The 23,062-nt window shown below is 38.9% G+C and overlaps 1 protein-coding gene across 3 annotated transcripts in view; it reads right to left on the bottom strand.

The window, feature by feature from the left end:
- HHIP (hedgehog interacting protein) overlaps positions 1 to 23,062 on the bottom strand; it is a 139,020-nt gene that overhangs the window by 25,003 nt on the left and 90,955 nt on the right. For all 3 annotated transcript variants that reach the window (XM_072621150.1, XM_072621151.1, XM_072621149.1), the window contains exons 5-11: positions 19,570 to 19,721; positions 19,023 to 19,196; positions 16,058 to 16,201; positions 13,135 to 13,256; positions 11,243 to 11,366; positions 9,701 to 9,831; positions 6,752 to 6,833 (exon numbers count right to left, since the gene is read on the bottom strand). In XM_072621150.1, coding sequence (XP_072477251.1) covers positions 6,752 to 6,833; positions 9,701 to 9,831; positions 11,243 to 11,366; positions 13,135 to 13,256; positions 16,058 to 16,201; positions 19,023 to 19,196; positions 19,570 to 19,721 — 929 coding nt within the window. The remainder of the gene's footprint in view (positions 1 to 6,751; positions 6,834 to 9,700; positions 9,832 to 11,242; positions 11,367 to 13,134; positions 13,257 to 16,057; positions 16,202 to 19,022; positions 19,197 to 19,569; positions 19,722 to 23,062) is intronic.

The raw sequence follows: 23,062 nt of genomic DNA, 5'->3' as shown, positions 1-23,062 counted from the left end.
CAGATATGAGTTTTGTGATGAGGTCAGATTACGCTGTAAGCTGGTAATATAATGAGAACATGGGGTGGTGGCTAACAGGGAAGCCTTGGAGTGCTGGGGGATCTAAGTTACGGTTCTGCTTCTGACCTTTGCTGCCTATGTTACCATAAGTAAATTACCTAACCCTCAGTCCCTCGGGACAACTGAGACCACTCTAGTTTTATGTATGTTGTGATTGATACTGGGGGAGGCAGCTTCAATTATGTTCATGACACTGATGAAATCAAAGATCTAGACCAAAAAATAAAAAGAATCCACATTTCATTTTTCATCCAGAACTATTAGTCAATCCTCACTTAGAGGTTACTCTGAAAATACTAGTTAATATGACAAGCCAAGAGGATAGAGGTTGTGTAGTAGGAAAATGGCCAGATCTAGAGTAAGGAGAGATCTGGGTTCAGATCTCACCTTTAGAACTTCCTTTCCATGTAATGGTGAACAACCTATTTTATATCTATATATGTCTCAGTTTCTACCTCTGCAAAATGGTGGTAGTAATACTTACTTCACAAATGGTCTATGATTATCAAATGAAGTAATGCATGCAAACTCCTTTGCGAATTGTAAAGGGCTGCATTCTGCCAATTGTAAAGAAAACTAGACAGTGAAACTGATAGTGCGCTGGACCTGGAAACAGGAAGGCTGAAGTTCAAATGTGACCTAACTGTGTGACCTTGGGCAAGTCACTTAATCTGTGCTTGCCTTCATTTTCTCAACAGTCAAGTTGAGATAATAATATTACCTACCTCGAAGGGTTGTTGTGAAGATCAAATGAGATATCTGTAAAATGTTTTGAAGACTTTAAAGCACCATATGACTGTTAGCTTTGTACATGTTGGTTCTCATGATTACCTACTGGAAGCCAATCTAAACTAAGGCTTTAACGTGGATAGATTTCTGTGGTAACAAGAGAGGCCACTGAAAAAATAGCCAGGCTTTCATCACATTTTGCTAATAATGAATTTTTCAGAGTGAGGGTTTTTTCCTTCCAAGGCAGGAAACCTGCACAAGGCAGTGCTGATTGGCTAAGGTTTCAGGGGGGTAATTCTGTGCACATGCCGAAGTGTATGCTTATACAGAACTTCAGCTCCTCAGCACAGGAATACTACAATAATAAACTTCTGGCCCCAAATCAAAACAGCATGACGTTTCTGACCAATGTTTATGCAAACGAGGGTACTCTGCCACAAGCCAGGGAAGTTTTAATTGATGCCTTTGCCTAAGTACAAGGACAGTGTCTTTTGGACTCTGGTTACTTCCCTCCTGAAACCAAACACACATCTTAACCCTGGCCTCACATATGAAATAACTCCCCAGCAACAGCAATCTAATGGGAAAGCAGGCCTTTCAGGTATGTCACTCGGAGACCACCCTACTAGCAGAGGCTCAAAGAACACAAAACCAAGGTCACACTGGTAATTAGATACTAATAATGAATTTAAGGTGTAAAATTCACTTTGACTCACACACCAACAGACTAAACAACTCATATGAAGAGCACAAGATCTCGTTTTCCTCTTTTGGTGTGGGAGAATATTACATGAATACCTGGTGAAAAACAGGCAACACATAGAACCCAAAAAAGGGAACAGGAATATCCACTGAGGAAAAAAAAATGAAGCTGATCGAAATACAATCATGAAGAATAACAGATATTTCCACCTCGAATAATGGATAGATGACTACGAATTTATTCTGCATTAATCATTTCCCCAACTGGAACAGGTTATCAAGGAGCTGGTTTTTCCATTCTATCAAATGATATGCTGCTATTCCACTCAAAAGAGAGGAAATAAGGGACTTTTCAGCTATGGGAGGAAAGCGATCTCACTGAATGTACAGAGACTGACAAGCTACGAGTGTCAGCAGATGATAGATGAGTGATATTACAGATGTATCGGTGCTATTAAAAGTGGACTAATCAGGACCAATTATTCTCATTAGCAGCAGCAGAGAACTTCCTGGCAAGCAAAGCCCACCACACCTCTTTTCTTCAGAAGACAAGCTGTGGGTTCAATATATTAGTTGCTTTCTACACCAGCCTTTCCCAATGACCCCAGCTGCTAACGTCATCCCACTGAAATTGTATTCACTTTGCACACATTTTCAATACTGATGTACATGTTATTTATACTAGCACAGAACAGATGTTTCTTGAAGGTAGGAAATGCTTCCTTTTTGTCTTTATAATTGCTGTATGTGTTGTAGGACATGGCACATGCTTACTAAATGTTATCTGAATGAATGAATGAAAAGAGAGATACCCATCTTGTTAGTGAAGAAACGTCTTTAAGTACATGCCACTTTTTTTCCCATGAGCAGTCATCTAGAAAAGAGATACTAGTCCATATTTCTGTGAGATTTTTTTCAGTTTCTAATCATTGAATGTCATCTAAAGGATCTTGAAATCAAGAAAGATAAAAGATGATTGCTCTCCCATTTAGCTGCAAGGTTTATTCAGAGAAGATGATGCAGAAAGCAGAATTGATATACTCTAGCATCTAGCTAAAGTCTGTCAGTAATCTTGAGCCCAACAAGAGTTGGCTAACTAGGGGTTTTGTGCTCTAGGTTGTTTGGTGTTATGGGATATTGCTGTAATAGAATGACTATGGCCATTATCTGAATAACAAGGTTCTCTAGGAACTAGGTCAGGAGTGATGAATCCCAGAAAGAACTAAGACTGGTGAGGAATTCTAAGGATAACAAAAAGGGCTTTGAGTTGCTGTTTGTTTTGGGTTCAAGACACAGATGAAAGAAAGGATTGGGTCACTGTTCTTGGATGATGCAAATGGACAAAAGTGAGAAGGGTAAACTACTCAAGTCTTTTTTTCTTTCTATTTTCTCTGAGGAAAAACAATCCTTGGACTGGGAAAGACAGAACAAAAAAATGTTTAGAAGGGAGTGGAAACCTGCAGCTTAGTGAGGAGACTATGTCTATTGTTGTTCAGTCATTTCTCTGATTCATCATGACTCCATTTGGGGTTTTCTTGGCAAAGACGCTGGAGGAATTTGCCATTTCCTTCTTCAGCTCATTTTACAGATGAAGAAACTGAGGCAAACAGGGTCAAGTGACTTGCCCTGGGCTACACAACTAGTTTCTGAGGCTAAATTTGAACTCAAAAACATGAGTTCCTGTTTCCAAGCCCAGTGCTCTGTCCACTGTGCCACCTAGCTGCCCAAAAAGGACTATCTAACTTCCCTCAATGAGATTTAGTGACTCGGTTTGGCCAAACTATATCCTAGAATGCAGAGATTATGGCAAATTAAAGAGTTTTTGAAGGTCTTTCATAAAAGAAAAGACTAGAGCCTGGAAATTCTCGACAAGCAACTTTGACTTTTGTTTCTGGGAAAATCCTAGAACTCATCACTAGAACAACAGTTTGTGAGCATCCAGAAATAGAAGACAGTAGAGATTTATCAAGAAAATGTAATGCCAGACTAATCTCTCTTTCTTTTCTGACAGAGTAACTAGACTAGATCAATGGTATAGACAGAATATACTTAAATTTTACTGAAGGATTTAGTGTTTTTTCCCCACTATGCATAAGGAGAAGATGGAGAGAGATTGTTTGGATGATATATGAAGGTGGATTTGGAACTGACTGAATGAATAGACACAGAAATAGGCCCAAGTGGGTCAGCATCAATGTGGAGGGAATTCTAGAGTGGGGCATCCCAAGAATCCATGCCTGTCCTTTGGGTTTTCAACTTCTTCATCAGTGAATGAGATGAAAGCATAGATGCCTTCTTAAGTCTGAAGATTACATGAAAATTAGAGGCACTGCTAATGCAGTGAAGCTTAGATTTGGACCAAATCTAATAAGATGAGATTTAATAACATGAAAGTTAAATGTAAAGTTCTGCTCTTGAATAAAAAAAAATCAATTCCACAAATACAGTATTAGGGGGAAGGTGGTATCTTTAGATAACAGTTTGTTTAGAAAAAGGTTTAGGGGGTTAAACTGGACCACATGAATTAACAGTACGGTAGCCAAGAAAAGCAAATTCTATCCTGGGCTATACTAAAAGTCTACACAGTGGTCTAGTCAGTCCCCTTTCAGAGTGCTGACTTCAGTTTGGGAAGTCATGTTTTAGGGAAGACTTAGACAAGTTGGAAAGTGTTTACAGGACAACATTCAGGGTTGCAGGATATACTTTTGTGTGAGGATTGTTTGAAGTGTGCGAGGATGACTAGCCTGGAAAGGAGAAGACATAAAAGAAAGAAGATGTGTTCAACTATTTAAAGTGTGCTCACATGAAAGAGATATTAAACTTGGTGTGTTTATCCCCAAAGTACAGAATTAGGAGCAATGGAAGAAAGTGCAAGAAGTCAAAAGTATTGACTAACAGGGAGAAGGAAGACCCCCTAATGATTAGAGCTATCCCATGATGCAATGGGCTGCCCTGAGAGGTAGTAGAAGTTGGATAATGATTTGAAGGATATGTTGTAAGAGAAATTCATTTTGGGTAGGGCTTGGAATGAATGTCCTCTGAGGTCCCCTTTGGTTCTTTGTTTAGGATTAAGGATTCTTAGCACATTAAAAGGATCTAAGAAATGACTAACTTAGTTTTCCTTGGGATGAAAGAGCAAACAGGCAAATGATCTACCATTTAATAAGTTTGGATAAATAATCATGTGAAAGGCAGGATATTAGAGTGGACAGAGGTAGCCTTGGACTCAGTAAAATCTGGGTTCAAATTCCACACCTGTCAATACTGGCTGTTTGACACTTGACAAGTGACTTAACCTCTCAGTGAACTACTAGGGTCAATTCTCTGACTCTATACCATGTAAAAATCTTCATTGGTCAAGGAGCTTCTTTACTAGGAGTTCCCTACACCAATGAAATCACTGGGCTGGATGTAAAAAAAATAGAAAACAAAATGGTTACTCTTGTTGATATTCTATCCTGTACTCCACTTTGCATAAATGTTACACTGTATACATGATTGGTGTTTAAGTATATAGGCTTAGTAGCTTTTTAAATTTTGGATTTTGTCCATTAAATTAACCAATAACTAATGGCTCTTTGACTGACTTTTAATTTGCCCTGAAAAGCCTCGGCTTACAGAAAACAATAACCAAACCCACACTTAAGAGATTTAATAGAGTTCAAGTCTTCCCTTGCCAGGGGAAATAAGAAAATCCTTCCTTTGTTTTCATTCTAGTCACAGAAACCCACACAAGTGCGTGCAGGAGGTTTTGGGACAAGGCTCTGATGTTGAGGTATGAAAAGTAATTATTCTGATTACTTTTTTAAAAAGTGATATTAAGACAGACAAAGCTCCTGCTGGTGGCTGTTGTGTTTTATAAAAGTGGGAGGATTACTGTGTGCTAGCTGAGATGTCTTCTAGGAGAGGACAGCACTTGCCAAATATCTCCCTCTGCTCTTTTTCCAGCACCTCTGGCCATGGTTATATGATCTTTCTTCATTGTACTTGTATTTCCTGTAAACAGGATGCTCTAATTTTGAAATTTTGATCATTTAAGTATTGGTATCACTCAGATCTATTGATCTGGTAATGAAATTGCAAGTTTCTTTTAAAGAGAGCATGACTGTATGTGGAAAAAACCCATTAATCAATCAGTATTTATTAAGAATTTACCTTGTATTAGGCACTGTGCTAAGTACTGGGGACATAAATACAATGAATGGAAAAAAATCTCTACTCATGAGTTTATGTTCCTTTTTTTTTTTTTGCTTGTGTGTTTTTATTTTTTTCACATAATTTTATTTTCAATTTTCTTTTTTTATCCTTATCAGTCTTTTAAAATTTATTTTTAATTTTCAACATTCACTTCCACAAGATTTTGAGTTCTGAATTTTCTACCCATCTCTCCCATCCGCCCACTGCAAAACACTGTGTATTCTGATTACCCCTTCCTTCAATCTGCCCTCCCTTCTATCACACCCCTCCCTTCTCTTATCTCTATCCCCTCTGTTTTCATGTAGAGCAAGATAGATTTCTATACTCCATTGCCTGTATATCTTATTTCTCATTTGCATGTAAAAACAACTTTTTAACATCTGTTTTTAAAACTTTGAGTTCCAACTTCTCTCTGTTCCTCCTTCCCCACCCATCCCCACTGAGAAGTCAAGCAATTCAATATAGAATATACATGTATAATCATGAAAAACACTTCCATAACATGAGGGGGAGACAAGGACATATGCACACACACGCAAAAATATACTCATATACATACACACATGTAAACAACCAGGTCCTGATTAGTGCAAGTAGAATCCCCTAAAGTGGTCACTTCATTCAAATTCATAATGATTTCCTTTGGGTTGGAAATAATTACCATATTTTACATAATTATAACTTCAAATAATGCAAATTTGAATACATGAGACTACTTCAGGCAATACTTTATTTGCACTAATTGGGATCTAGCTGTATATACATACCAGAAAGAAAGAGAAGAGGGAGGGAAAGAAGAGAGGAGAGAAAAAGAAGGGGTGGGGGGGAGAGGTCTAAAGAGAAGAAATACAAATAAATATAAAGTTGTTAAATACAAGGTAGTCTGAAAAGGATGGCACTGATCCCAGACGGGATCAATCAGAAAAGGCTTCATGTAGAAATTCATGACAATAGAAATGTTAACACTGGAGATTACTCATTTCCCCAGAGATATGAATACACTTAAACAATGACTTAGAAAATGGTGGGTTTTTGGCTTCATGTAACATGAATAAATGCTTACCTTTTGGGGTCCACAATTTTGTAGAGTTTTCCATTGTGAGTCTGGGTCATGCTTTTACTACTCGATAAAATGTACACTTCACCTATTGAGGAAATAAATGCACTAAGTGAAATCAGAGTTATTATCAGTTGGAGTCTAATCCCTAGTCATAAGTACATATGGTAAATATAAAATAAAAATATGCACATTCCTATTTCAGAGCAGAGAGGAGGTACAGTAGATAGAGCGCTGGACCTGGAATCAGGAAGACATGAGTTTGAATTTGGCCTTAGACACTCACTAGCTGGATGACTTTGGGAAAGTTACTTAACCTACAGTTACCTCAGGTTCCTCATCTTTAAATTGGGGGTAAAAGTAGCATCTGCCTTCTAGGATAATTGTGATGATAAACGAGATATTTGTGAAGTACTGTGCAAACTTTAAAGCCTTATATAAATGCTATAATGATAATAAGAATAATAATTAAAGGGCTACAATGTACAAAGATGCTATTTCCAGATAAAATTGATTATAGATAACTCACTCCATAATGACAGGGATCCCCCTCTCGCCATATGGATCTGTGATTTCATTAACGTAGGAATTCTTATTGTGAAACTCCCTTTATCAATGAAAACTGTCAATCCTTTTGCAACATAATTGCATGGACCAGGGATATCCTTTCTTATTTAACCTGTTATCTTTTTTTTCTCCTCCCAAATAGAGAGAGGGTATGCTGCATTGCTAGACATGGAGTCAGGAAGACCTGAGTTCCAACCCTTCTTAATAGCTGCATAACCATGGGGAAGTTACAACTTCTCTTAGAAATTAATTAAGAATTAACTACTTAGTTATAGACAGGTGGGGAATTGACTTGGAAGAAGAAATTCCTTTGTTACTGAAATCACAGATCTCTAGTGTATTGGACATATCTCCCTCAGGACCTGGCAAATTATGTTGTACACAACAGACACTTAATTTTCTTCATGATTATCAGCTTGAGAACAATGGCTGTTCATATGGGCATCACCAGCACATGACCCAGTGCTTGAATATAGTAGATGCTAAATAAATGTCTGCTGAATTTAATAACTATTTGTTGACTTTAAAAAGACTTGTCTGAAGAATGTCCACAAACAGACTTAAGGTTTCCTGTCGCTGAGTTCGTCCTGTGAGGGAGGGCTTAATTGGTGTTTTCTTAGGAAGGAATGGGGGCCTGGAGAGATAATGTACAGGGGGATGCCTTTGAACAGAACTCTAGGGAGAGATTAAACTACAGTACAACTGAAATCTCTTCTAAATCTATGACTATATAGAAAAACATACTCTTCTTTTGTGCCTAGAAGCCTGAGTGAAAGCAGCAGAATTGAGTTTCTAAGTGTATCGTCCTGGAAGGAAGGAGTCACGACGGAATCCTCAAATCTATTCTGACTCTCCGCACCGCTGTGGTCAGGCTGCCTTCCCTTCTTTTTACTACCTTAGACAACACAAGTTCAGATGATGAGCTTATAGACAGAGCTTATTTTGACTGTCAGTAAGAAGGCAATTTCTCCTCTCTTCCGAAGGACTATGGCATGCCTATTTGCTACTTGTCTTAAAACCTCTGTTGTGAAGTCCCAAAGGATTGGAATGTTGAATCCAATAGGTAGGGATCCTGGTTCCATCCATCTGGTTTGGGACTCCTCTAAGAGAACTATAGAAGCAGCTAGGTGGCCCAGTGGATAGAGAGCCAGGGCTGAAGTCAGGAAGATCTGAGTCTTGCCTCAGACACTTCCTAGCCATGTGGCCCTGGGTAAGTCACTTAACCCTATTTGCCTCAGTTTCCTCATATGGAAAATGAGCTGGAGAAAGAAATGGCAAACCATTCTTGTATCTTTGCCAAGAAAACCTCAAATGGGGTCACAGAGAGTCAGACATGACTGTACAACAATATTAACAACAAAGAGAACTGTAGATATGTAGAAAAGTGTTCAGACAGTAAATGAAATCTAATTTTGTCTCTAGAGTGAGGATGCTGGCCCAGGTGGTCTGTGAGGTGCATTTTAGTTATAAAAAAGTGCGCTTGCACTTTTAACTAATCAGCACACAAAAGGAATGCAATGAATCTCTTGAAATGTTTTTCTCCCTTGGGAAAATGCCTTTTCTTTCTTTTCAGGTATATACACCGTCTAATATTCATAAATGTAGGGCAGAAAGTGTTTTAAAATATAAAATGGGGAGGAATCTACTGAGTTATAGCCAGGAATCCTGGTGCGTGGGGAAGGACAGTTCAGAGGACAGTCATTTTCATTGGCTGTAGTGTAATACTGCTTGACAATAAGTGAAGGAGGAAAAGTATGGTGGAGAGGATGCTAGAGAGGGGCTTTTGCAGGACTATATCTGCCCTGGTTCCGTGTTTGCTCTAGGTAATGCTCACGAGGACAAGATATGGGGAGCACCTGTAGTAAGTGAAGAAAACATCTTTCCCCATCTGGGTGCTCGACAACCTCTGGGAGAAGGTGGCAGTAGGGAGAGGCAGAGGAATGTGGGGGAGCTGATTTCTTAGTCATTGGCAACCTTGGGAGGGCAGGGTCAGGGAATGGTCTACCTCACTGAGAAAGCTGCAGTGAGTGGTGGCATCATGGGAGAGGGACAACAGAGTACCAAAAGGTGCTGAAAGGGCGAACTGGGAAAGAAGTGGAAGTTGGCATCCTGAGACTAAGCCCTGATTGCCCCACCCTAGTCACACTTCTGAGCATATGGTAAGTGAAATCTACAAGAGGGTTCCCTTTAGCCTCCATGGCAGGGAGATGAATCCTCTTTGCTAGAGGATTTACAGTTCCAGGAAATGGAGGAAAATGGTGTTAGATTAGAACCATAAGAACCATTAGAACCATTAGCACCATTAGAAAATGGTGCTCTTCCAACCACACTAGTGAATCTCTTGAGCAAGGGAGCCAGGAGGTCACATGATTAGAATTTGTAAAATACCTAATTCATCTTCTCCAAATCCCAAGATGTGACCTGAGAAGAAACCTCTACAAGAGCCGCCGTTGCCGAGACACAAGGGTTTTTCTTGCCACTGTTTGGTCCCTGGGCTCTGCTGGAGAGTTAGAAAATTTCTGCAATGGAAACACCCCAAGGGCTCTGTTATCGCTTTTTACCAAATGACCATGATATAAACAATGAAAAGAAAATCCTTTATGAAGAGCTTTCTGTATTAGTGGACCCCAAATACAGAAGGCAAACCAGAAAACTGTGTTTTTCACATGGTGGATGCTCAAGAAATGTTCACTGAATTTAATGCAATGGCCCTTAACTTGTGTGGAACTGGGAAACACCAGTGTTAAGGGAAAATAATACTTAGAAGAGAATACTTTGCATGACGGAGGGCATCAAGAGCACCAACCCCCTTCCTTTATTCAGAGCATGATCCTTCCTCTCTGGAGTTAGAACCCATGCTGTTTTATTAATCAGAGAGAGAAACAGGAAATATAGAACTTGGGTCAGGATACCTCCCTAGTTCACTAGTGAACTAGTGTATCAGCTCTCCAATATATCTGAAAGCCATTCAACAGGAAAACTGGAAGTCTCAGTTTGGGCATCAGCCCAAATCAGCCATGCAAGAACTAGATTAGACTAAGAAAATCATTTAACCTTAACTAAACTTAACTAAACGTGTTTCATTCCTCTATAAATCGAGAAACTTGTTTACCAAAGTCCCAAAAATTTATTAATTATATACACATAACAAAGACATAAAAGAATAAAGGCCTCACTTTCCCACCCCCCACCCCCAAATAATTTTTAACATCCATTTCTTAGAATTGGTAATTTCCTCCTTCAAAGCACAGCTCAGACACCACCTCCTATGAGAAGCTTTGCTTGGCACCTTTTCCCTCTTGAAATTGCATCATAAGTATTTTGTCTTGATTTCTCTGTGCCCATGTTACATCCTGCTGGTTGAGTGTAAGTTTTGTCAAATCAGGGATTCCTTCACATTTGCCTTTGCATACCTAGTACCTAGCCTATACAGGAAATACCTAGTATTTCACGCTGTGAGCCCTTGGTTATTACTGGCCAAATGAAATGGAGATGCAACTCATGTAAAAACAGGCTTGGCAACATTTTCTTTTACGCCACCATTTGAACCCTTTTATAGTATTCTGTGAGAGTGAGGAAAAGATAGTCTGATAGTTGAAATTAGATATTTAATATTAATATTAGTAGATATTGAAAGCTGATAGACTGGCTAGCAAGACTTCCCTGCTTTGTCTCCACATGTATTTTATTCACTGGATAGAATATTTTTAAAGACCATCTGTGTGTGTGTGTGTGTGTGTGTGTGTGTGTGTGTGTGTGTGTGTGTGTGTGTGTGTGTATCTTCAGTTGAATCTATACCTACAATAGACATAAAAAGAAAGTCATATTCTCAGGAAATAGAATCCTGTTGGAATATTTGATTGCAAACTTTGCGAAAGCTAGTCATGGATGTGTTACCAGATAGAATAAATGAAATTTGGGGAAACGTACCCATTCCGGTCTCCAAACACATAACTTCCATAGAGTCTTTCAGACTGGCAACCACGGTAAACAAATCCACCAACGAGGGGCCCATTACTGAACGGCTGGAATTCTAAGAGCGATGGCTCACTTTCTAGAAAAAAACTATCACAGCATTAGATCAAATGAAATGTAATTTCAACAACTAAAGAAAATGTGTTACACAGTGCAATTAAGCAACGAGCCAACAACGCACTTTAACTCTGACGTAGAGACCAGGCCACCTAAGACAGGTCCTTAAAATCCAACATGGAAGAATGGTTTCTCTTGCCTAAATTTTACCAGCATCTAAGGGAACTCACGTAGGTCTTGCGGTAAAGTCTCAATGAAAGCAGAACTGAGTCATTTCTATAATGCCATTTGTTGAAATATAACCATAGAGCTTCTTAGTTTTCTACAAGTGTTCTTGTATATACTTTGGATATTTGACAAAATTTTGGGAAAACAGACAGCATTTAAAATCCCTAATAAAACTAAAATCAGACTAGATATAATTTGTACTATGATTAATGAACATCTTTATTTAAAATCAATACCAATATGCACAAAACACCATTCCTTAATCAAATAACTTCCTAATTCAAAACAGCTGTTAAAACTTTTTGGCTTTACATTTAGATCTGAATTTCCTAGTGGAGTTTCTATGTCACTGTTGTCATCGTCATCACAGAGCCATGCATGCTAAACATTGTAGGTATGTGGGGTTGGGGGGAGAGGCACCTAGGGATCAATTGGTTCAATAAACCCTCTCATTTTACAGATGAGGAAACTGGAATCCAGAGGTATGAAATGACTTGTTCTGTGAAACTGGAAATGAGCCCAAAACAAATGATCATTCTGAATATTGATTCTTACCAACTTCATTTCTGACCCACTACTAGAAGGCAGCGTTTCAGACAAATGTTACTTTAATACAATAATATGCCTGTGTAAAAGCCCTCCGTGAAAAATAAGATGAGTGAATTTTCTATCAGATTAGCTACCTAACATTTATAAATAAGTAAAGTATATATGTGTACACATACACATGTGCACATATGTATGTAGGCATGCATGTGTGTGCATACACACATATTTAAAAGTAGACAACTATATAGTACGATTTTGGTAAATGTTTTCAGACAGACTGGTTAATATTATAATGAAACCCAAGTGAATGGTGGATAACATAGATGGTTACATTGCCTCAAAACCAACAAAGTTATCAAACTCAGAAAAAAAATCAAGACTATAAAGTTTATATGTGGGCTTCATACTCATCCAAACACACAGTTTTAAATGTAACTTTTTTTTTAGCAAGAACAGCATTGATTCTCTGTATCACATACATTTCTTAAAAAGTCCTAATGCCTTGATTTATACAAGTCACTATTCTCCCATGTTTTGCTGAAATAATCACACCCAAATTGCATCCCAGATTGACACATCTACTTATTCTTTCCATATTTGCTGAGATATTGTATATTAATGGGTTACTTGTAAGTGATATCATGCTTACCCTTATCATTTTTCTGTAATATAAAATGACAAAAAAATTCTTCCCATCAAATATTAAGTAGATAAAGATTATTAGACTTGATTGTAGATGAGCAAGTTCTAAGCTTCTAACTTTCTGAAGGTCCATTAAGTCTTTTGGGCCATTTATTGCATGGAAAAGGTAATTAACTAAATTGAACCTGTAGGGCCTATGAGACTCATTGGATCTTTAAAAAAAGGGGAAAAATGTAAGCACCAGTAGTTAATTAGGGCTACTATTATCAAGCTTCCCCATGTGTTTATTGGGTAGAATTCTCTTTCCATTTTTATTCAATATCTTCAAATCATTGAAAAGTAACAGAATCTTTAAGTTCTACTGAACTTACCATAGTCTTTCCCTTTTATGATCTGTAGGATTCTGGCTGATGACCTGTTCTTTCCATTTGAATCTGAGCAAAGTATTGTTAAGTTGATATTTACATCTGTTGGTTGTCGATCCACTGCACATCTGTACATCAAAGAGATAATGAATTCATCTATTGGTTTCTTATGCCCATAATGGGGATGCTGACCTAGGATTATTCAATTTGCCCAATAGCCCTAGCCAAACTGTTTTCTCCAGGAAAGAATGCAGACCTAGACATATGCTCATTTATCTCCAGTGACCTAAAATGTCCCTTTGGAGAGGGACATTCCTCCTTTCCTCTTGGTCACCTGCTTTAATAGAGTGAAACAGAGGGTATACAGTTGGCTAGGGTCTTGACCCAGTCAGAAAACCTTGGAGCAGTTCTTGCTCTTCTCCTGTGATTGGACTCAATTATACTCTTGTCACTGTCCTAATCATCTCTGAGCTTCCAAGTCTTCATCCATACAAACGGGAAGAGCAGTACTTGCATTACCTTCTTCAGAGGGATGTTGTAAGGACAATATTTTCTAAACTTGAAAGCACTATGTATGCGTGAGTTTCATTCCAATCCAATCAGCATTTGTTCAATATTTATCACATGTAGGATACTGTGCTCCCCTTGCATAAGAATGTTACAGAAAGTCAAATGATGGCATGCTTCTTATCCCAGGCTACTTTTCTAAGCTAACGTGTCTGAGGTGGGACACGACTGAGGCCAGGACTCTAGCTCTCATGCTACACTGCCTTTCAAATACGAGCTATTTGGCTCAAAAGGAAGGGAAGTGTGCACTTATTCTTTCTTGATGAAGAGGTGATAGAGGGCAATAACAGATGATGGGGCGTATGTTTGGGTATCACTAACATTTCATATGATGGTCACTTACTAAATACCTAAACCATTAGTGTGTGACAGCAAAAAGAACAATGACTTTGGAGTCAGAGGAACTGAGTTCAAATCCTCCCTTGAGCACTTACTACCTGTCTGACCTTTGGAAAGTCACAGCCTCTCTGGACCTCAGTCTCTTTAACTGTAAAACAGGGTTGGACAAGATGACCTCTCAGGTAAGCTTCTAGTTCTAGATCTGTGCTGCTCTGATCTCATTAGTTTTATTTATATTGCCAAATACCTCCCTCTCTGCAAGTCAGACAACTGGCTTTGTCCTTCTGGACTGGACCTGTGATTGCACTGGTATAAGAAGCTCCTGGTGAGCAATTATTAGCGTTACCAGTGAAGATCAGCTCTTTCTAAATTTTTAAAATGTTTATTTTTACCACTTATGGGCTATGAGAGATCAAGTGATTTGTACAAGGTTAAACAGCCAGTATGTGGCAGAGGCTGCTTTGAAACCCTGGCCATTCTGACTCTGACACTTTTTATTCACTACACTACTCCACCTTACAAGCAGAAAAATAAGTTGATTAAATATGTATCAAGTTTATCTTCTAAGGCTTTCTCTGGAAACTAAATCCTAAAAGTAGTAAGCATTTCTACATGACACAATTTTCCTTTCTTTATTGTCCAGTATAATGTAGGACAACCTTATTTCATCTAGTACCTGTATCCTTCATTGGGGGAAAACATCACCTTTAACTTGGGTATGAGTCTTTTTTAAATGATATTCTATCTACATAGCAATTTCAGATTGAAGGAAATGAATCAAATGGTTTCTTTTTTCTAGCAAACCTTCATGTTGATTTTTCATGATTATTAATCTAATGATGCTTTGTCTAAGAAACACAGCTTTTAAAAAATTTGCTTTCTCTCCCACGGCCAAACTCATTTGAGTGATTATAGATCTCTTTTAGTAGATTCTGCAGTATTCTGTGGCATCATGAAATCAGTATGATACCCTATGCAAACAGCAGCATCGGAAAGATATTGCCATTAGGGAGTCTCTCTTTGATTTAGGCTTTGCACTGATATGCTAAAAGGCAGCAGTCTATGACATCAGTAAGCATGTCTCTCTATCCAATGACTCACTTCATATTAGTAATTAGAGGGTCACTGAACAAGGTGCTCCATTGGTATCTATGAAATATCAAGAGAATTAGAGGACAAATATGCTGCGTGGCACACAAAGGACTATGTGAACAAGAGTCTCATAAGAGAGACAGGTATTGATTGATTACCATCGACACCATTAGAAATTCCCACATTTATAACATAATAGACACACTCAAGTGTCAAAAGATATTTTCTACAAGAATACAAATGTTTCTTAACATAGTAGCAACATTTTACCATCATGAATCTGTTGATCCTTCTCAACTCTGGTTTAATGGTTGTGGCAAGTTACAAATTAGTTTCTTCTTTATTGGAATTTTGGGTCTCTCTCAAAAAGTTAATTTAAGAGAAAGGAACATGAAATGAGAATCTTTGTCTTTAGGTCATTTAGTGAGCTGCCTCAAATCTGATCGGAGGGACATGGGATACGACTTGGATCTATGATTACATTGGTATAGGAGCTAAACCAATAGTTAACAAAGGGAAGGGCACACACAAGTTGGGGCTTGAGCCACAAGTATTAGAGAAGAGAAATTCCATCTCCTTAAGGGTACCCCTAGAACTCTGACGGGGAGAGGCAGCCTGCCTTATTGTGAGACAGTGAAGCCAGAGAGATACTTTATACATATAGGATTTCCAGATGAGAAAACTTCCTCTACTAAGGCAGACTGGCACCTTCCCTGCAACTTTTAGTTTTAGAGAGTCAATTAGCGGACCCCCAGTCAAACAATCCATAGGTATCAAAGGCAGGATTTAATCCCAGGGCTTCCTAGCTTTCTTCTCCATACAATATTTGTGGCTGTTTTATGGTTTAGAGGATCAGTCTCTTCTCCCTTGTCAATGTTCTTCTTCCTGAAACTAAAGATAGAAGCCAGAGTCCTGGGGTTCATTTTCTTACCTGCCTGGATTGTGGAGCCCATGTGCAAATACTTCAGGGGGCTGATTGGTGCTGTTAAAGTGTGGATTGCTCTTCGGTATGGAATAAGGCACATTGCACATGTCAGTATCTACATCCAGCCGTAACACCGAACCTGTAAAATCACTGAGAAAGTTGGAGGACAATATAATTGTTTAAAAGTGTTTTTGTAACCACAAATCTCATACATCTCATGGTGCTACAATTATGTATGCATGCAGACTCAATGCCAACAAATGACCTGGCACCATTGATTTTCTTGAACAGTTAGAAAATTAGTTATTACCTTTTGAGTTTTTAAGTCATTAATTATAGAAATCATGCAAAATTCTTTGAAAAATGGGATGGATTTGTTTCATCTAAATCACTTTAATGGAATGACCAGGGGGGTGAACTTAATCATTTGTTCACTGGAGATAAATTCATCAAAGTTGCAAAGTACATAAGGAATTTAAAGTAGGGGATTTTTTTCGTCTGATAGCTATGTCAAGAAATGCACTGCAGAACAATAGTGGGTAAGGGGAGATTACTTTTTTTCTGCTTTACAGATTGGCATCAAATGGATACGACAGCTTAGGAACTGCAAATCGGAAACAGGTTATTTTTTCATTCTTCTTTCAATCCCACCATAAAAATCCAAGCCATCTTTAAAATCCATCCCAAATGTCATCCACTTCATGGAGTTTTCCCTGATTTCCTCTAACTGGTAATTAGGTGTCCCAACTTGGACCTAACAGAGCAGTTAGCTTGCACACCTCTCATTTATTTACTGAGTTTTGTGGATATTTACATGTGTGTTGTAAACTGTAAGGGAAATGTGGGCAGAGTCTATGTCTTCCTTAAAATGTGACACTGTACCAGTGCCTGGAACACTGTCCTGTACATACTATCACTGCCGCTAAATCGATGTTGAAGTTTGATGGTTGAATCCTTACACTTCTCCACCAACTCACCTACTTCAAGATCTAGCTAAAGATGGTCTCCAAGAAGCTTTTCAGGAATGATTTTCTCTTTCATGTTTATTCCCTTACTTAAGATGAGAAGATTTAGACCTAGGAGGACCTACTGTTCACTTCAGCCAACCCCTTTTACAGATAAGAAAACTGAGACCCACAGAGTTTAAATGACTTCATGACCTTTCACAATTTATGACAGCCTTGCCATTGACCAATTGTGTGACTATAGGCAAGTCACTTCACTTCCTTGAGCCTTGGGTCCCTCATCTGCAAAATGGGGAAAGTAATGTTTGCATTATCTATTTCACTTCTCACTTGGAAACGCTCTGTGCACTGTAAAGTGCAGAATAAATGTGACTTCTCTATAGTCTGTACTGTACTACACAACTGTTTCCACAGCATTTAGTACATGTCAAAAATGAAGCTTGAACTCAGGTTTTTCTGACTCTGAGTCAAGATGGGAGTGCTGACTCTTTATTATCCAGGCAGTCCCCAAAGTCTTAGCACAATTTACTATATGAACAGGTACAGAGGGGAAGTGTGGTGTAGTACATAGCTGGCCTTAACTTAGGTTCAAATTCAGCCCCTCCCACATATTGGCCTCTCACTTCCCTTGGATAACTCTAATGATGTCACTTTCAGAGCTGGTACCAATCTATGTTGGTAGAAGGAGTCTTCTCACTGGGAGTTCCCTATATCAGTGCAAGCAGAGGTCTAGCTCTCCCAGAAACAACTGAAAACCTAAGTAATACCTAATAATGATTCTAATTGGATAACTTCTTTTATTCCAAGACTCTGAGAGGCAGTGTGGTGGTATAAGGGAGACAGTTCTGGGCTTGGAGTTAGGAAGATTTGAATTCAAATCTTGCCTCAAATATTTACTAGTTTTGTGACTAACCCTCTCTGACTGGTGTCCTCTGGAAGCTGATTTCCCTTTTAAAGACCCTGAGGCTGAGATGCGGAGTCAAAGCTCTCACTATTTTAAGATGGGGAGCAGACATCCCTGCTTGTCCACACTTGAAGATCTAGGAGGGAAACAGGGGGATGGCTAACAGATGGTTAGAAATGATTATCTTTAGAAGATTGTTTGGTCTCATTTTTTTCCAACAAAATCTATATTTAACGAACTATGTGATTATAGTATGTCAAATCCTTGAACCTATGGATGTACTGGGTAGATCCTTGGCTATATTATTCCTTGGCTTTATTTAAGTTTCAGCTTCTGCAAGAAGCTTTTCCTAGTCCTCAATAACCTTAGTGCTCTCTTCCCTTTGAGATTATCTCTAATTTACCCTGTACATATCTTATTTATACATAGCTATTTGGATGTGACCTCCCCTATTAAACTGTGAACTTCTTGAAAGCAGGCACTGCTTTGTCTCTTTGTACCTGTAGCACTTAAAACAGTGCCTGGTACATACTGTTCGGTCATTCAGTTGTGTCTGATTCTTTGTGGCCCCATTTGAAGCTTTCTTGGCAAAGATACTGGAGTGTTTTGCCATTTCCTTTTCCAGCTCATTTTACAGATGAGGAAGCTGAGGCAAACAGGGTTAAGTGACTTGCCCAGGGTCACACAGCTGATAAATGTCTGAGGACAGATTTGAACTCAGGTCTTTCTGATTCCCATCACAGCATTCTATCCACTAAGCCAACTAGCTGCCTTAATCTGGTAAATAGTAGGTGCTTAATAAATGATTGTTGACTTGATTTGACCTCTCTTTGTCTGTTTCCTCATCAATGCAATGGAGGGGTTTGGCCTATATGACCTCTAAGGTCCCTTCCAGCTCTAAACCTATGATCCCATCATTTTATGACAAAATTTAAGTGTTCTCTTTCCCTTTTTATAAGAGTAAAAGATGAAAGACCAGACGATAAAGTGATGAACAAAGGAGGAAAGGTTAAAACTGCAGCTTTCCTAACTCACTGACACTTCCAATAAGTTTAACACAAGTGAAGGAAGAAGGGCTCTCTGACCCTGGCAGTCTCTGTACCTTAAACCATCCATTTCTTCCATGTCATCCAAGGTGATCATCCCATCCCCGAGGAAAATGTACAAAAAGCCATCTGGGCCAAACAACAGCTGTCCGCCTAGATGCTTCCTGTGCAGCTCGGCTACCTCCAGGAACACACGGGCTGTTCTCATATCAACTTGTTGGGGATTTTTTCTGTATTATAGAGATACAATGCCATGATCAGACTCTCTGAACAACCAAAATAGGGACAAACAGTGAAATGAATCCTTGAACTAGAGCTAAGAAGAATGGTGCAAAAGCAACATGATTTTCTAGGTCACAAGAAAAGCATTTAATTTGAGAGATAGCTGGGTGGGGGGCAGGGGGAGAGAAGAGGAGAATGCTAAAAATATAAACCTCCATGCTTTCTTTAAAGCTACAGGCAGCTTTTCTGCAAAACCATACCTATCCGTGTTAGATGCTTGAAAGCATTTGACTGTTTTACTGCAGCCTTTGAAACAAAAATTATGAAGTGAGGAGAAATGCGAAGGTTTGGATGCTAATGCCTCATCTATTTTCCTGGTACCTGGATACTGTATATTCCACGACCCTAAGAATGTGGTCGTGAGGTCCGATGGCCCATCGTTCTTGGTTGGTGGTATAAGACACATACAGCTTTCCATTTTTCTTGTAATTGGGATGGAATGCAAGGCTTAGCAGTCCTCTTTCATCTCCTCCCTGCGGTCAAATGAAAAACACAAAGAATTGTGAAGTTAATTATGTTCTTTATTGTGTTTCAGCTGGAACCCCAAAAGAGTCCCTTTCTTTCTTCTGGATAATCTTTGCCCAAACTCTTTTCTTTTCTTCCTTGACTACTGCACAAAAAAGGATTATAAAACATTTCACTTTGTGGGCTCTTTAAGGGTTGGAACAAGACGATTGTCTTGTGTGGTTATCTATGCCCAAGACTCTTACCCCACACCCCACTTTTGTCAAGTGATTTGTGTCTGTAATCTTGGGAAGCCATGAAGACAACTTTAAAGGCTACGCAAAATTCTTTCCTGGGTTACTAGGTTGCTCATAGTCCGAGGAAAACAAATAAAAAGGTCCACAATCGGCAGTCACTTCGAATCCAAGTATCCCAAACCTGAAACAGTGTGGACTGCCAGCTCCCACCGTCTTGGCACTATGTTTAGAAAACAGTGAAATTGCTTGTGTAATATACAAACCTTTGTTTTACCCTGGAGGCATCTATATCAGTTGTCACAACCATGGTGGTCTGTTCATCATAGCTAGCACACTGTAGGTAATAAGCAGCCGGAGCCTTTCTGCATCCAAATAATATCTTTTTACATGTGCTTCCCCTCCACCCCCCCCCTTTTTTTTTTTTTTTGCATAGGTCTTTCTTTAGGGAGGGAGAAAAGGAAGGAAGGAGGGAAGGCAGCTGAAAGGGTGGAGGGGGAGGGTAGTGGAGGCAGGGAGGTAGGGAAGAAAAAGAAAATCCCCCCCCCGAACTTGCTTTTATTATTATCGAAACCACAAAGAGCAGTTCTGTGCACATTAGACAGCATGGCAAACACGCTATAAAGTACTATCAGGATAAAAAAAAAAAACCAAAATCAGCTACTTCTTAAATGAAGGGCAATTTATCTTCATTTCCCTGATAATTCAGCCTGCAGTTTTGCTGAACTAAATAGAAGCTTCACTTTCATTTTATGTGATGAATAGTTTACAGAACTTTCTATAATTAAGTGAAAAAGTAAATCTATCTATATCAGGACATGACCATCACTCAGTGTCTGGCATGCCCTGAATGGATGGTTTTGTATAGTTGAAAAGAGGTGCAAACCCCAAAACTATTGTCAATAGAACACTTGGTGGTCAGTGTTCCTCAGAAATATTGTATTATTGAACATCCTAACACCCTAGTGAAAGTGAGGGGAAGTCAATTCCCTTTTTGCAGAAAGGGAAATGAAGGCAAACATAAGTGAGTTTGTAGCAGGACTAGCAAGGGAGCTCTGGGCTCCTACAAATCCTAGCAGAGAGAAGTATTTTTCACAAGACTGCATTCAATAGAAACAGAAATCCTTTCTGCCCTTTTCCCACCTAAAAATAAAGGCTATCCCAGAAGTGCTGAGGAGTTTGTAATCTATGTTTTATGTTACCTTGGGATAGGAAACTTTCAGGCACAAAAGTATACTTTCTACACATACGCACACTCAACTCCTAATTTGATTTGTAGCTTAAAAGAGGAATTTTATGATATATTACATGAATTTAAACTAGGTTATTTACTACCAAATGAACTAGCAATCAGTCAGTATTTGGCGCAGTTAGGTGATGGTCAGGAAAACCTGAGTTCAAATCCATTCTTAGACACTTACTAGCTGTGTGATCCTGAGCAAGTCACTTCACCTGTTTACCTCAGCTTTTTCATCTGTAAAATGGAAAGAATAATAGCACCTGCTTCCCAGAGGTGTCATGAAAACAAAAGGAGATAATAATTGTAAAGCATTAGCACATGGTAAGGCACATGTGCCTGGCCCATAGTAAGTGCTATATAAATCTTAGCTATTATTAACTATTATTATTATTTGTCAGGTGCCACAGAGGATAGGGAGAAAAGCAAAAACAGCCCCTGTCTTCAAGGAGCTCATGATCTAATGGGAGGAGAAAACATGCAAATGACCAGGTACAGACACGTGAATAGTTATCAATGTGCCAGGAAAGAATTTTTAAAATCCCAACTTTAGTCATAGAAATAATAGAGGAGTGTGAATGTCTTTGTATGACAAAAGCCAGATGAACATGTGAACCACAGTGATGGAATGTTCTCAGCTTCAAGTGCCAAGGGGACAATCTCTTCTTCTGCATACCACAAGAGAATTCATTTTTATTTTACCCAAAGGAAACAAGATCATTTATTAATAGATTGTCTCTTATTGTTCCAGTAGTAGCAGTTGCCTCTTTTCCCAGAGATTTTATTTTATATTATGTTTTTACTAAAGACGCCACCGTTTTCTTGCAAGAGGTGTTAGTTCAGATGTCCAACCAATTTCCAGCTAAATACAATGCAGCTGAACCTCTTTGATGTTTTCAACAGGGAAGCTGAGGAGTTGGGGCCTGGGTTTGGGTTTCATTTCCAACTAGGAGTATATTTCCTTCTCTGGTGGTGGGAGTAGACCACTGCTGGTAATTCCACCTCAGAGATGGCAACTCGTCTACTTCCAAGAGCTTTTCTTTAAATTCACCTCATAATAAATGGCTCCCATGTAAACAAGCTCTGTTACACCTTTGAGTTGGACATTATGTTCTATGGAACTGGAGAGCTTATGCATGAAAGCCCCTTCTTAGATCATCTAACTAGAATCTATGACTAACATCAACACAAATATCTTTCATTATACTCAATGGAAGGCAAGTGTAGGACAGTGAACAGAATGTTGGGATTAGAATCAAGAAGACCTGGGTTAAATGTCACTAGCTGTGTGACCATGACAAGTCTTCTGTAAAATGGGACCATATACCTAGAATCTCTATATCAGAGGAAAGCATGGCATAAGGGGATAGAGAGCTGAAGACCTGGAGTCACATCTTGACTCTGGTAGATACTGCTGTATGAACCTGGGTGAGTTGCTTCATGGAGCAGCTAGGTGGTACAGCTAATAGAGTGCCAGCCCTGCAGTCAGAAAGACTCATCTTTATAAATTCAAATCTGGCCTCAGGCACTTACGAGCTCTGTGACCCTGGGCAAGTGACTTAATCCTGTTTGCCTCAGTTTCCCCATCTGTAAAATGAACTGGAGAAGGAAATGGCAAACCACTCTAGTATCTTTACCAAGAAAACTCCACAAGAAAACTGAACAAAAACAACCAAAAAATTGTTCAACTCCTCAGGGCTCCAGCCAATTTGCTAAGACTACATTTTAGAAGTGTTTCCTAACTGCCTTACTAGAATAACAATAATAACAGTGAGTATTTATAAAGCACTTTGAGGTTTGCAAAGTGCTTAACAATATCTCCAATTTATTATCACTACAACATTAGGATGTAGATGTTATTATTACCATTCCCATTTTG

Source organism: Notamacropus eugenii, chromosome 6 (genome assembly GCF_028372415.1).
Source record: "Notamacropus eugenii isolate mMacEug1 chromosome 6, mMacEug1.pri_v2, whole genome shotgun sequence".
Lineage (NCBI taxonomy): Eukaryota > Metazoa > Chordata > Mammalia > Diprotodontia > Macropodidae > Notamacropus > Notamacropus eugenii.
Note: the sequence above shows the minus strand (reverse complement) of the source record. Positions and strands in the feature narration are given on the sequence as shown.